The 14,215-nt window shown below is 37.3% G+C and overlaps 3 protein-coding genes across 3 annotated transcripts; 1 reads left to right on the top strand and 2 right to left on the bottom strand.

Annotated features, from left to right (window-relative positions):
* Window positions 1-7,561: 7,561 nt before the first annotated feature.
* Window positions 7,562-8,503, bottom strand: Cbr-col-176 (the record flags this gene model as incomplete). Its single annotated transcript, XM_002643726.1, has 2 exons — window positions 7,562-8,103; window positions 8,152-8,503. 2 exons carry the CDS (start codon window positions 8,501-8,503, stop codon window positions 7,562-7,564), a joined length of 894 nt encoding a protein of 297 aa, XP_002643772.1.
* A 1,938-nt stretch (window positions 8,504-10,441) lies between these two features.
* On the bottom strand, window positions 10,442-11,299 carry Cbr-dao-4 (the record flags this gene model as incomplete). Its single annotated transcript, XM_002643725.1, has 2 exons — window positions 10,442-10,662; window positions 10,870-11,299. The coding sequence occupies 2 exons, from the start codon at window positions 11,297-11,299 to the stop codon at window positions 10,442-10,444; spliced, it is 651 nt and encodes a 216-aa protein (XP_002643771.1).
* A 1,934-nt stretch (window positions 11,300-13,233) lies between these two features.
* Window positions 13,234-13,841, top strand: CBG01970 (the record flags this gene model as incomplete). The annotated part of the gene is made up of 4 exons (XM_045239004.1): window positions 13,234-13,311; window positions 13,379-13,524; window positions 13,568-13,687; window positions 13,835-13,841. The coding sequence occupies 4 exons, from the start codon at window positions 13,234-13,236 to the stop codon at window positions 13,839-13,841; spliced, it is 351 nt and encodes a 116-aa protein (XP_045091990.1).
* Between the last annotated feature and the right edge of the window lie 374 nt (window positions 13,842-14,215).

The raw sequence follows: 14,215 nt of genomic DNA, 5'->3' as shown, positions 1-14,215 counted from the left end.
GATGAATGACTTAAAATATCTTAAATTTATGTAGTGGACCTTACAGGCAACTTAATCTAGAATGCCAACAAGATCTTTAACTGAGACGGGGAGAAAGAAGGGAATGCGGGCGGTCTAGACGGTCTAGACAGTCTATACAACCGGTCTAGAGGACCACCAGATTAATTACTTACCCGGAGAAAATTTTGAGGTGTTTTTAAAAGTTGAAAATGTTTTTTATCTGACTGGAAGAAGCCGACAGTCTGCAGAACATTTTTGTAGCTATCACAGAGCAAAAATGAAAAATTCTTATTTTGAAGAATCCTTTTATACTCAGCACTTCCTATTAATCTTATCTCTATTTCGAAAAAGAGGTTGGTAATGGCTCATTTCCACCATCAAAACGGACCCAATTCGACATAACGGCGCCCACTCGACCGAGGAGACAGAACTTCAAAAAATCACTTTTTCTTTTACGGAACTACTCTTTTTACTACTCTTTTCATTAGTTATTTGAACTGATTTTTAGATTTAAGAGACTAGATGAAACGTCTATGGGCATGACTTATAGAAATGTTGAAAAAAACGGAAGTTGAAGATTTCTGGGACGTTCTACGCGGAAAACACCTCAAACAGATACCGTAGACCACTCAACCGCCGTTTTCTAATATGCACGCGGCGCCATCAGCGACAAACTCAGCTACTGTAACAGGGGACAAAATGGGAAAAAGCAAAATGAGAGAGAAAAAAATATGACCGATCCCTGAGATGACAAAAAATAAGAATGAATGCAAATGAGAGAAATAGTCTACAAGACCAATTAACCGATCAATAGGGTTGTTTTTTATGGTCCCTGGGAAAGTTCAAAAAAGCACCTGCGAGAGATAATGGAAAACGAGAGACATCTTTCTTTTTTGCCCCCTGGCAAAGTTCAAAACAACACCTGTAGCGAGAGACTACACACCCTTGAAGAGACGCAGAGGGGAGAAAAAGTGTGCCAATCGAAGAGACGCAGCGAAATTGGGTCAAAGCGGGCGATGAGTGTGATTTGTGTGGTGGAGAGGGACCACTGAGGCCCATTAAGAGTGAGAGAGTGTGCCGATCAAAGAAACGGTAGAGAAGGCGTTCGAAGAGTTGCGCGGGATGATGAAGATGGGATTTGCGCGGGGAAAAATACTTGGAAAAACTAGAAAAGAGTGTAACCTGAAGATTGGAAGAGCGAGTGAAGCTTGTGAGCAATCAAAACGAGTTCGAAGTTAGACAGGATTCCAATAAAAAGTCTGTTTTGGCTAAAATTGGTAACTATGAAATCTCCAGCACATAAAATTAAGTTTTGAAGAGAAATACCGAATCTATTATAGAATAGTCCGTAGCTGAGAGCCTTTTTTTTTGAGAACCGTTTTGAAACAAGAGCCCGCCAAAACAACGAAATCCAACTCATCGCTTTCCATTTAAAATGCTCACTATTTCGAAAAAGAGGTGGAACTGGCTCATTTTCACCATTAATGGATCCTATTCACCCTAACGGCGCCCACTCAATCGAGGAGAAAGAACATCAAAAAAGCACTTGCTCGGAATTACTCTTTTTATTGGTTTTTTGAACCGATTTTTAAATGGAAGAGACCGGATATAAGTAGTAAATGTGTGAGAAACTCTCGGAAACACCAACATTCAATTCAGATATTAAATCAAAGGGATGTATCGGATTAGAGGGACCACAAATAAGAACACTGGATGCTAACGAGGAGAAAAGGTCTGTTACAATCGATCACTCGTGGTCCTGCGCAAGTTGCGCGGACTTTCGAAAATATCTGTGTCCCTCTTGCCTGGCAGAAATATTGTGGCGAATCGGGAGAGTGGACAGACATGGTAAAACTAAGGATGCCAACGGCTGCGAAGTAGATAGTGAAGATGTATTGAAACTGTAAATGAAGATTTTGAATTGGAGGGGCCAAGATAAAAATTCTAGCTGAAAAGTTAGTTATCTTCTAAACGTTCAAGACGAATTTCGACTTCAAAAAAAATCGAGTTGGGATTTCGATATGAATAGATGCTGTCAAACTTTTGTAAGATTTTAGGCAGGTTCGAACATCTTTGATACTTTCCAAAACCATATTTTCAATTAGAAACTAGCCGAACTAAAGATGGAAAATGATAAGAAAGAAGATACTTGACAAGATTCTCTTAATCGGTTGACCAATTAGTTCAAAAAGATAATATCAAAAAGAATCTAGGCCGAGAAAAAAAAAACATAAACTGAAAACCGATAGATGATCTATCTCTGATTTCTAAAATAATTCAATCTTGAGAAGAGGAACAACAAACCTTTTCAAACGGACAGAACTGAAGTAAACTGAAAAGAATCAGTTCATTTCTCGCTTGACAAAAAACGTGTAGGAGGCGCAAGCTCAATTAATTGCTGTTGACCCATTTAACCGAGAAGGAAAAACATCATAACGATCTTTCTAGTCAGAACGACCCTCTTTTTTCTCAGAATGAACAATTCACAAAACCAAGGAGAATGACACTAGCGACAGATGTTCGAAATCAGAGGGACCTTTTGGCAGATGTAGTAAAAAAAATGCAGCGCCAGCTGGGCAAGAGTTAATAGTGTTCAAAAATGCTAATGTTTTTTTTGGGCAAGAATACAGGAGCCTAATAGAAGCCTAATATTAGTTTGGTAAGAAAGTAATGCGCGTTTTTGATTTCTTTTAATCTCACAAAAAACTAAAACAAGAAGATATCAATCAGAGGGCTTTTCTACATAATTTTTGGCCATTCACTGCCAACGCATGTTCAAAGTTTTTATGTCTCTCTTGAAGAACTACACCAGCTGTAATTCGAAGTAGTTAGTACCAAACGCGCATTACATTTTTACCAACCTAATAGAAGCCCAGCTAACTTTAAGATGAATTATCTCGATTGCTGTGAAAGATATCAAAAATATGTCAACTGATAAAATGTTGATTATAATAGCACTAATATTTTATTAGTTGACAAAACTCTGATATCTTTCATAAGAATCGAGATAAATTGGCTCAATTTCGACGGTTTGGGTAGGCGTTCATGTGTTAGCGGTAATATGGTACTTGTACTTTAACCACAATTATCTCAGATCCCACGAGATATATTAATAATTTATCAACTAATAAAATATTGGTGATAGTATGCCAAACATTTTATCAGTTGAGGAATTTTAGGTATCGTTCACAGAAATCGAGACCATCGAGCTCAAAATTTACCGTATGGGTGAGCTTTTACTTTGAAGGAAAACGGTATTTAAGCTATTTCCTCAAGTGCCAGATTCTGTTATAATTTACGAAAATCGAGATCATTAAATTAAAGTAAAAAATTTGAGGATATGAGCTGCAATCTATTAGAGGTAATGCGGTAGTTCAGAAATCTATTGGAAAATGAAGAAATAAAAAAAAAACCAAAAAACGGATGAACAACTAAAATAGAGAGTACATAATAAAAAATCATGCCGCGTGGAGACCGGAAATTGGAAGAAAAGAAAGCTGAATAAGATTGATGATTGTCCAGTTTTCTTGATGAGATATTGATGAATTTTCTGTATAGTGAGATTTTTGGAATTTTGAGAAATCGAGAAAAAAAAACTGGCAGAGTTTACTCTTCGGCTTGAGAAATTCAAAGAAATAACTCTCAACTCACCGCGAAACTCTTGAAAAAAAGAAGAGCATGCAAATTAGAGTAAAGAGTCACAGAAATAAGAAGGCACTTCTCTTCAAATGACACTAAAGGAAACGCATCAATATTTCAAAGGTAATGCGTAGGATTAAGTAAACCCCTGGCAAACTTCCGTTTAGGGGGAGAAAGAAAAGATTACTCGACGAGAACAAAAACATAAAGACTTTTTTGTCTTTTTGCTCTTGTGATATAGGCAAAGAAGGGTGGATTTGAAAGTTGGGTTGAGTCGAAAAATCCAAAAAAAAAAGAAGAGAAATGGGAGAACAAAGTGCATCAACTGGAAATAGAACCTTTCAGCGTGGGCCAGGTTTAAAAAAATTTCAAACGGAAGAGGCAATACGTTTTTCTCACTCACTATCCCTCCTTTTTTTGGCTTCTCCTCCTGCTCACACGTCTGTGTGTGAAATGGACCAAATTCGATTAACCTCTTCTAGCTTATCCCTTTCTCTTACTCGATGCAAAGAGTCTTTTGCTTTTTTGCCTATTCGCCCGGGAGGCATTTTAGGTAATCATGAAACATTTTTTGAACAAATTGTCGTTGGAGAACACTGATGAGAAATAAATGAAAAAGATGTGGGAGTCTCTATTTGACGAGAAAACAACAAAACATATATGGACAAATGTGATAAGATAGTGAGAAAAAAAGGGGCACGAGTCTCTGAAGAAAAAAGACAATAACATTTGTGACGTGAACTTTTTTTTGGGAGAGAGAAGAGTTGTGATAAAAATAAATACTAGATAGATACTAGAACCGAATAATGACTGATCTTTTGATTTTTAGGACATTTTTGGGAAACTGTTGTTTTGTTTTTGATCAGAAAATAATCAAGGTAACAAAGACGAGTTAGTTAAGAAAAACTTGTAAATTGAAGATGGCAAGAAAACCTTTACTTTGAGTTTAATTATTACAATTCCTGTAAAAGATATAAAAAACTTGTCAACTGATAAAATATAGATGATATTATGATAACAATTTATCAGTTAGAATTGTTTTCTAATTGTTTACAGAAGGCAGGATAATTGAGCTCAAAGTTGACGGTTTTGGTGATTCTATTAAAGAAAAAAAGCGGAGTACAAATCCGGTACTATAATCACAAGCTTTGGGAACATTAATGCGTATTGTACCTCCAAAAAACCCCAAAGATCTCTTGTCGGGCCTCCTTTGAAATCAAATCCTCTTCAAAAATTTTGATATATGAAGAGGATAGTTTTCTCAAAATTTCGAGTATCAAAATCCAAACCATGTATTATCGTGGTTCCCTTAATAGGAGTCTACCCAAACTGTAAAATTTTATTGCAATTATCTCGATTAATATCAGAAATATCAAAACTTTTTCTACTGATAAAATATAAGTGATATTATGATAAGCAATTGATCAGTTGACAAATTGCTTATATCTCTCAAAAGAAGCGAGATAATTGAACTCAAATATGACGGTTCGGGTGGTTCTAATACATACTAGACGTTCTGCAACTTTTCAAAAATTTCGAATAATGTCTTGTCTTTCCTCATTTAAAACTTAAAAAAACCTAAAAATAAAATTTGGAAAGAATGAATCAAATAGATTAACTTCTTGAAAGTTATGAAATCCTTTCCATAATCCGCATAAAAAGTTTTGCTTTATCTATATTTACACAAAATAAAAATATCCGTTCTCTGAACAAAACGAGGGACACAAAAATGTATGAGCATGGCCCTTTTCCTTTTTTTTGTGCTCGGGACAAAGCAACAATGCTTTTTGCATGTTATTTTTTCCAGAAGAAAAGAAAAAAGGAGGACCGGGAAAAAAGAGCGGATGAGAAGTTTGCATGATGGGATGAGGAAATTTTGGACCCGCTCGTTTTATTGAAAAATGAATTGCCAACGGCTATTCATTTTGCTTCGCGCGCCCAAAACGTTTTTCAGAGAAATGGACGAGCTCAAAAACAAAATTCATGATATTAAACTTTGAGGAAATGAGCCAAGATGTTTTGAGAAAGAAAACAGCAAAAGCAAAATCCCAAAAATTTTATTTAATGGACAAAATAAGATTTGACTTTTCCGGTACTCATCTGAGTGACAAATCTAAGTGGAAAATACCAACGAACGTGTAAAACTAAACAGTGGAACAAACACTAAGGTCAGGGAACAAAAAGAGTTTTGCAAACAGAAAATCTTGAGAACTTGGATTTTCAAAAAAAAGAAGAGATCAAATAACAGAACGAAAAAAGAACTTGGCCTAAAAAATGAAACCATGGGAATTTTTCTGCAACCCCTACTATTTCGAAATGATCTCCACGCCTATTTATAGGCTTCTCTTTGCATCTTTTTCTCGTTCATTCATAAATAAGACCCTTGCTAATGAGGAAAATGGCTGGGTGGCGGAAAAGCCGTCCCCCCCCCCCCGCCATCATAGAGAAGAAGAACTCGACGAAAATCGATGCGATGCAGCGGGTGGCGGCGGAGCCCTCAATATGCATTCCGCTCGCGCTGTGTCAGACTCTTCTCTCTTCTCGGCGGGGCCCACGGAGACGACCTGGCGGACAGCCGGCCGGACATGACAAGCGTTTCGGGGTCGAATACGTCGTCCGCGACGGACAGCTGCTGTGTGTGTGAGTGTGCGTCATCGAGTTCTGTCCGAGAGTCGCTGATTGGAATTTATTCGATTTTAGAATTTTTAAAAAAATAAGATTTGTTTAAAACGAAATTTCAAAAACTGGCATTTTTTGAATTTAGAACATCGTTAAGATTTTTGTATGAAACTTGATTTTTCAAGAAGGGTTTGGACTTAAAAAAATTCAAAATACGTTTTCAGAAACGTTAAGTATGTTTTCTTCGCATTATGGCAGTTTCAGTTATTTTTTTGAGTTTTTAGATAAGAAACATGAAACTTTCAGCACTTAGCGCATTTCCAGTTTTTAATTAACTACGGTCTTACCTGATTTAGAAAAGTTTCGAAAACAAAAAATATTACGAAATTCTGTAAGTTTTCTAGTCAGTAGTACAAGCAGCAAATGCCGTAAAACCTATACCGGAGGGGCCCTCTTACTTTCAATGTTGAGTCAATTTATTTCGGATCCTGTGAGAGATATCAAAGTCTTGTCAACTGATAAACTGTTTACCATAATATCCTAAACCTTTTTACAGTTGGTGCAGTTTTGATATCTTTCATGAAAATTTCGAAAATTGAGCTCAAATTTGACAGTGTATGGGCCCTTCTATTACAGGTTTTAATCCTGAATAAAAAGAAAACCAGAATTTTGAAAAATAACGAATTTCTCTCAAAAATTTCTAAAGAAATACATTACCAACCGAAACCAAAAGCTTCCACTGAGAATGTGTGCAAATAGCAAAATTCTCATTTTTTCAAAAAAAAAAAACCGAAAAACTGAAAGTTTCTATCTTTAAAATTTTTCTAAAATTTCAAACTGTACCAACTCGTACCAAGAAACAAAGTGCAAATAATTTCTGTTGGAGCAAGACAGGAAAATAGATTTGCTTTACACCAGTTGATAGATTTTTTTTCTGTTCCACTTTACACTTTATTATTGGGTGAGGGGAAACGAAAAAGATATGAAGCATCTCACGTAAAAGTTTTGACGAAAGAAAAAAAAAGCAAAAGTTGACCTCTTGTGTCTGCTGGGCTTCGAAAGATGCTACGTTTCTATTTCAAACATCGAAATGTAAAAGGATTTGAGGGATGAACGAAGGAAGGTGGTATAGCCGGAAGCATGCTCATCTTCAGATGCACATAATTTGGTTTTTAAATTTGAGATTAGGGCCCCAGATTTAAATTTTATGTTTCTTGAATGACTAGGTGTTATTGAAATTCTGAAGATAATCAACAAAAAATTTTTTGAATGCTGATGAAATTTATTGAGTAATAACAGAGAATCAATGACGACGGGCAACGAAGACAGCGGATCTTGGTGGGCAGGCACAATAGGCGGCATCGTGTCCTGGTCCTCCAGCGGCTCCTGGGGTTCCTGGGTGTCCATCGGATCCCTTGTTTCCTGGGGTTCCTGGTTGTCCAGCTGGTCCAGCTGGTCCTGGAGTTCCATCGGATCCATTGTTTCCTGGTCCTCCGGCTGGTCCAGCTGGTCCAGCCTTTCCTGGGGCTCCTGGAGCTCCGGCGGCTCCACGTCCGCGTTGTCCGTCCTTTCCTGGACGTCCTGGCTGTCCGGCACCTCCTGGGGCTCCTGGAGCTCCGTTGTCTCCCTTTGGTCCTGGCTGTCCTGGGGCTCCTGGGTGTCCAGCAGATCCTGGTTGTCCTGGACGTCCGTCTGGTCCCTTTGGTCCGGCTGGTCCTGATGGTCCGGCTGGTCCGGCTGGTCCTGGCTGGCACTTGACGCAATCCAATTGTGGTGGTGGGCAGTTGATTGGAGCGTAGGTGGTGGTGCTGTCTGGTCCCTTTGGTCCTGGAGCTCCTGGGGTTCCTGGAAAAGTTCTATTATAAAATTTTGATCCCTACAAGGTAAGCAAACCTGGTTGTCCAGCTGGTCCTGGTGGTCCTGGTGGTCCTGGTGGGCAGGTTGGCTTGGTTGGCTCACATTGACACCATGCTGGAAGTCCGGAGAAAGTTTGACGCTTTTGACGGAACACGGAGTTGAATGGGTTGACACGTGGCTTGGTTGGTGGGGTGACGGTGATCTGGATGTCCATCATCTCGGTCCAAGCGGAATCAGTCTCAACACGGAACACACGAACTCCATCGAGCACCTCGGCGTGGATCTCGTCAATGGTCGAGAAAAGGGATGGGACCACGACAAGGCAGGCGACGACAGCGAGGGTCGAGAAAGCCGAAGCAATAGACACAAGAAGTTTCTCCTCAAACATCTTCAGTTTGGTGTGATTTTGTTAGGTTTTCGAGTGACCTTTTATACTTCACAACTTGTAGTAGGCGTGGCTTAGGTAAGTAGTAGACGTAACAGGAACTACCGGCATAAAAAACAAGGTGGACATCGGCAGGGAGGTCATTGAAACGAATAGAGAAGGAAGTACAAAAGTATTAAGGGATAGAGATTAAGAAGGCAGAAAAAAAAACCGTTCTTATGCAATGATATCAACAAGGTTACGATGCGGTAGGTACCGGGAAATAACATTTTGAGTGCGTATGTGTGTCTTCTGATTTGGTGTTTTGAACTTGCCCAAAAATTAATTTCGAAACAAAGAGGAAATGGTTTAAATTGGCGAGGTTGGTGGTCCAATCAAGTTGTCATTATGGTACTATCAGAAAGATGAAAAAAAGATAAAAGTTTAAGGTTTTTCACACAAATTCACTGGAAGCAAATAAATAGGAGGCTAAAAATTGACGTACAGTATTTTCTTTAATTGAAATCTACCGAAACCATAAATTTTGAGCTTAAATATCTCGGTGCCTATTGGGAATATCAAAAATCTGTAAACTGATAAAATTTAGATGAAATTACGATAAATTTTTTGTTAGTTGACAATTTTTCCATATCTTTTATAGGGATCGAGATAATTGAGCTCAAAGTTTACAGTTTGGAGATTCATTTAGAACAGGTTTCACTTTATAATTGGTTGAAAAATTGTTATTGAATGGGAGAGCTCTGCTCATTTGAAACATAAAAATCTGTATTTTCCAAAAAAAATCAAAAATGTTATATTTTTGTTATCATATTCTGAAATAGCCTATTACGACTGTCTGAGCATATTGACCCAATTTTTTCACTTTATTCGGAATACTGAAACTTTACGAATCGACCAAAGTTAGTTCATTCAACAGAGTTGTCTTGTCTAATGTGATCCAAGATTATTAAAATTCGCAGAAGTGCCAAAAAAAGAAATATCCAATGAAACCAAGAACTTCGACAAATCTCAAAACTGTGTTCCCTCTGAAAGACGCCCATTCAAAACGTTACAGTTTGAACTCGATTATCTCGATTTCTGTGGAAAATATCATAAATTTAACAATTAATAAGTTATTTATTACAATATCGTCAACAATTTTACAGTTGATAGATTTCTGATATTTTTTACAGGAATCGAGATAATCGAGCTCAAAGTGGACGGTTTGATTGGGCTCCCATTAGTGCAACTACATCCGCTTTTTAACAGCTAAAACCCAGTTGTTCTTGTTTTAAACAAAAAACGTTTGCTTCTCGATTTTTATCTCTATTGCATTTCCAATCTGTTGAATTCCATTATCCTGGTAATTCGAAAAGTTCAAGGCTATCTTCTCTCTATGACACCAGAAAAGAAGTAATCTCTCCAGATCTTTTGCAAAGATGGTATTTGTTATTGGCCTGAATTCCTGAATTGTCAAGTATTTTGATATAACAAATTATTTTCCAAAAATCCAATTTCAATTTTTGATGATTCAATTCCCACCAAAACAACTTAAAGGATAACCTTCAGTCTCCCTCCCAAGAAACTAATCAAATTCGTTTTATTGTGTCTTCATTATCTCACTGCCATCAACATCACCTACGGCTTGAGTGATGTGTCTAAGTAACCTTGGATTGAAGTCTAACGATGCATCACAATATACTTCCTGGTTTTTTCAACTTCCTATTGTGGCCTGAGAAATCTCAAGAGGAACATGGCATAAGTCTCAAGGACGTTATCAACATTTTTTGGTAGTTGTTGTGGTGGTGAAATTAGTCGCCTTTTGTTTTTGATTAGAGACAAAACCTCAAAACAAAAAAGTAAAAATTTTTATTATGAAGCAGTTCCTACTGCTTGTTTGTATTAGTGGCAAGGTACATGGAGAGAAGAAGAAGAACAATGAAAATTTAAAAAATTAAAAAATCACAAAACCGGTGCAATAACCCGTCTGAATACTGAGATCGCCTTATCCTTCATCTTGACTCCCTCATCTCCATAGCTATGCCAGTTGACATTGTATGGGTCGTAGGTGGATGGTGGGAGATAGCCGCCAGAAAGTGCTCGGTGGTATCCGCCAGATGCTCCGTGAATATCGAGGCCTTGGAGCATTTGTAGGGTTCCTTTTGGGTTGAGGTTGTAGTGGTCTGGAAATTAGAGGGTTTTTAATTTAGGGAGGATATAACGTTTGGGGGTACAAGAGGGTACCAAACAATTTAGGGGTACAATATCCACAATTCGAGGGTACAAAATTCGATTTTTCAGGTATTTTGTACCTCCAAATTGAGGATTTTGTACCCCAAAATTGTTATGTACCCTCCAAGTCATTAGCCAACAAAAAAAATTCTCCTCACCTTGCAAAGTTGCTGGAGCTCGTTTCTTGAAATTGGCAAATGTCAGTGTCTCCAACTGATCCTTACTTTTCAAATTACCATACTTGTCAAAAATTGGTTCTGGTCTTGGGAACCCTTCCTTCTCTTTCTCCTTGACATTCTCCTTCTCGTCCAAAATCGGAACCCCTGTCACATTGCTCATCACTTCTCCAGATCCTTCTACATCCTCTCCGGAGCCTTCCACCTCTGCATCTGCTTGGAGCAGTTCTTCTTTCTTGATTTCTTCTGCTTCCTGCTCCACCTTCTTAACATGAGGATCGTCGTCACCTTTTGCTTGTAACCTTGCTCGAATCTCGCGTAACAACGCGTCAACTGCTTTTGGGTCGAATAAATAGGCATCTGTATAATAGGCAAATCCCAGACAAAGAATAGAAAACAGTGCAAACCTCATTGTGTCGGGGTATGTCTTTCAGATTCTGGACTACCTCCCTTTTATATGCGCTTCTATGCGTTTCAGACAAAAAAAGCTTATCAAATGCTTGTTTGATTGCCATCGCGCAAGACATTATCATGCATTCGAGACTTACGCAAGACGAAAAGGAGAAAAAAGTGCAACAGGATTGTTACGTTAGGCGTCGTGTCTTTGTCTATGAGGGTTGTATTCTATTCCATCGATGTTGTTACGTTATACGATTCCTTCTTCCTTCTTCTCTTCCTGACTAAATGTGGAAATGACTACTTTTTTATTAGGTTCTCGCCCAGACGCTTGTTTGGCGGCTGGATGATTGAGGCATGGAAAAAAAAACCGTTGTCTTTTCCGCACTGGATTCGGATTTCACATCCTACAGATGATATCTGTGCGTGTTTATCATATGCTGCTTTTTTTTTGGAAATCGGCTTTTCCCGAGACATACAGTTTTCGTTAGATCATAGATATCAAAGATGGCTAAAACAAACGAGAGGGATAGGCAGAATGTTGGACAAAAATTGAATACCGTAAACATTCTAATAGGAGGCGACGTCAAATTTGAGCCAATATATCTCTGTTCCTGTGAAAGGTATCGAAAAGTTGCCAACTAAAAAAGTGATCATCAAAATACCACAACAATTTTTTCCGTTGATCACTTTTTGAAATTTTTCACAAAAACCAGGATATATGGACTTAAAGTTGGTGGTTTGAGTGGCTTTCTGTTAGAGAGTGTACGGTACTCACACAAACAAATAATGTTTTTTTTCCTGAAAATTTTTCGAAGGAATACTCCAAGCTTTTATTTCCAAGTATTTACCTTCCAGTTCTGAAAATTTAAAAAATTACCAAAATTCTTAAAAACGGATGTAAATTACACTTACCTTGCTTCGTCTAATAGAAGCCCACCCGATCCGTCAACTTTAAGTTCAAATATCTCAATTCTTTTGAAAGATATCAAAGAATTGTCAACTGATAAATTATTCATCATAACATCACCAATAGTTATTTAGTTAACAATTTTTTGATATTTCATCAAAGTTAACATCAAAGTGCGATATATTATTGAATTAAATTTTTTCCAAATTTGTTTATATAGGAATAACTAAATTCCTGGCTCTACATAGCTGATTACTTTTAAATTTTAGGAAAACGTGAGATTTAAACTAAACTTGTGGATTTTAATATTTCTCAAGTTTTATAAATTCCAAGAATATCTTCAAAATTCGAAATGTTCTTCAAAATCTAAATTTTCTTATCCAAAATTTTTTAAATCCAAAATTTCCCATATAATTCAGAATAACCAATTAGAGCTAAATTTTTTGTCTGCTTTTTGTTTATACAGATAGTATAATAACATATGCAAAAGCATATTTTCAAGTTGACTTTCGGTCATTTCGATCATTTTCAGTAGTCCGGAGCTTGTCTTAGCATTTTTCTGAACTGAAAACGTGAACAAACAAGTGTCTTTCATAGCTGAAATTTCCCAAAATGCTGTGAAAGCAACGTTTTCAATCTAACCCTGTTTTACACACTCCAAAATTTTCAAAGTGATCGGAAACTTCTCCCAAATTTTAAATTCTGAGCCAGAACTTGAAATTCGAATTCTTTTCTCATTCACGCTTCTCATTCAACCACAATTTCCTCTATATTTTCGAGTCTTTCTCGCGTTAATTTGGGCTGAATACACAATGATGTCAAAAATCGATGCATTTATAACGTCCTTCCTTCTTTTTGTGTCAAAAAGCGACGACCTTACGAGAGAGTAGACCACCGAAGAGGAATAAGAGATATTTGCCAACGAGATAGTATGGGAAACGAGAGCAACGGCCACACTGTGCCTTCGTCACTATTTTTGCCTGTTGTCGGTCCAACTATCTTTCTACCTGTGCATTCATAATTGTTTTATTGTTGCAAAAATGACCGAGTTTGTCAACGATGCCAACTTTAAGGAATTGGTGATGGATACGTCGATTGAGAATAGAAATGATGAGGGGGTAAGATTTTTTTTGACCAATTTTGAATTCACTTGTCAAATGTTTGTATTTTTCCGATATTTTCCAGCCAATGACACTTGAAAATTTCACAAAACTAATGGTTCAATTTTACGACCTTGGATGGATGCGTGGAAGCGGTGGCGCTATGGGATGTATTTCCGGAAACGAACTGATGATTTCCCCATCGGCACTTCAAAAAGAGCGAATTGAAAAGTAAGTTTTTTGGATAAGGTTCTAAACATCGGTTTCTTTGTAGGCAGGACGTGTTTGTTTACGATATCTCACAAAAGACCGAGGTTCAACGACCAGCCAACAAGAGAATCGCCGTTTCGTCGTGCTCAGTGCTCTTTTCGCTTATCATGAAGGAGACTGGTCAGTTTAGTTTTGGGTTACATGGCTAGAAAGTTTTAGAAAAAGATTTTTTTCAAAAAAATTAGGTTGACAATAGTAAAATAAGATTCCAAAAGTCACAAATAAAGCAATCAACAAGTTTGGGGTAAAAAAAATTGACCTCATTTTTGAGATCGTAAAAAATTCCCAACAAGAAAAATGAAAGTAGAAAAAAACAAGATTCACAACATTAAAAGAATAAGATAGTCAATAAGAAATTAAAAAAATCGTTTTTTCAGTTGATTTTGTCCATTTCTAGGAGTCTAGAACTCACATTTCAAGTTTCCAATCACTTTGAAAATTTTGGAGGGTGTAGAAACGACCTAGATCGAAATTATTAAAATCACTGAATTTTAAAAACATTCTCAGTTTTTTCAGCTGATTGCCGATTTCTGAAAGACACTTTTTTCACGTTTTAGTACAAAAACGGGCCAACAAAAATCAGCCTATGGCTGAAAAACTAGGGATTCTCAAACACTTCTGTGAATAAAAATTTTCCAATCTAGCTCTGTTT

The sequence above is a fragment of the Caenorhabditis briggsae genome (assembly GCF_000004555.2).
Source record: "Caenorhabditis briggsae complete genome, chrX, whole genome shotgun sequence".
Classification (NCBI taxonomy): Eukaryota; Metazoa; Nematoda; class Chromadorea; order Rhabditida; family Rhabditidae; genus Caenorhabditis; species Caenorhabditis briggsae.
The sequence above is the reverse complement of the archived record's forward strand: the minus strand, read 5'-3'. Positions and strand labels throughout refer to the sequence as shown.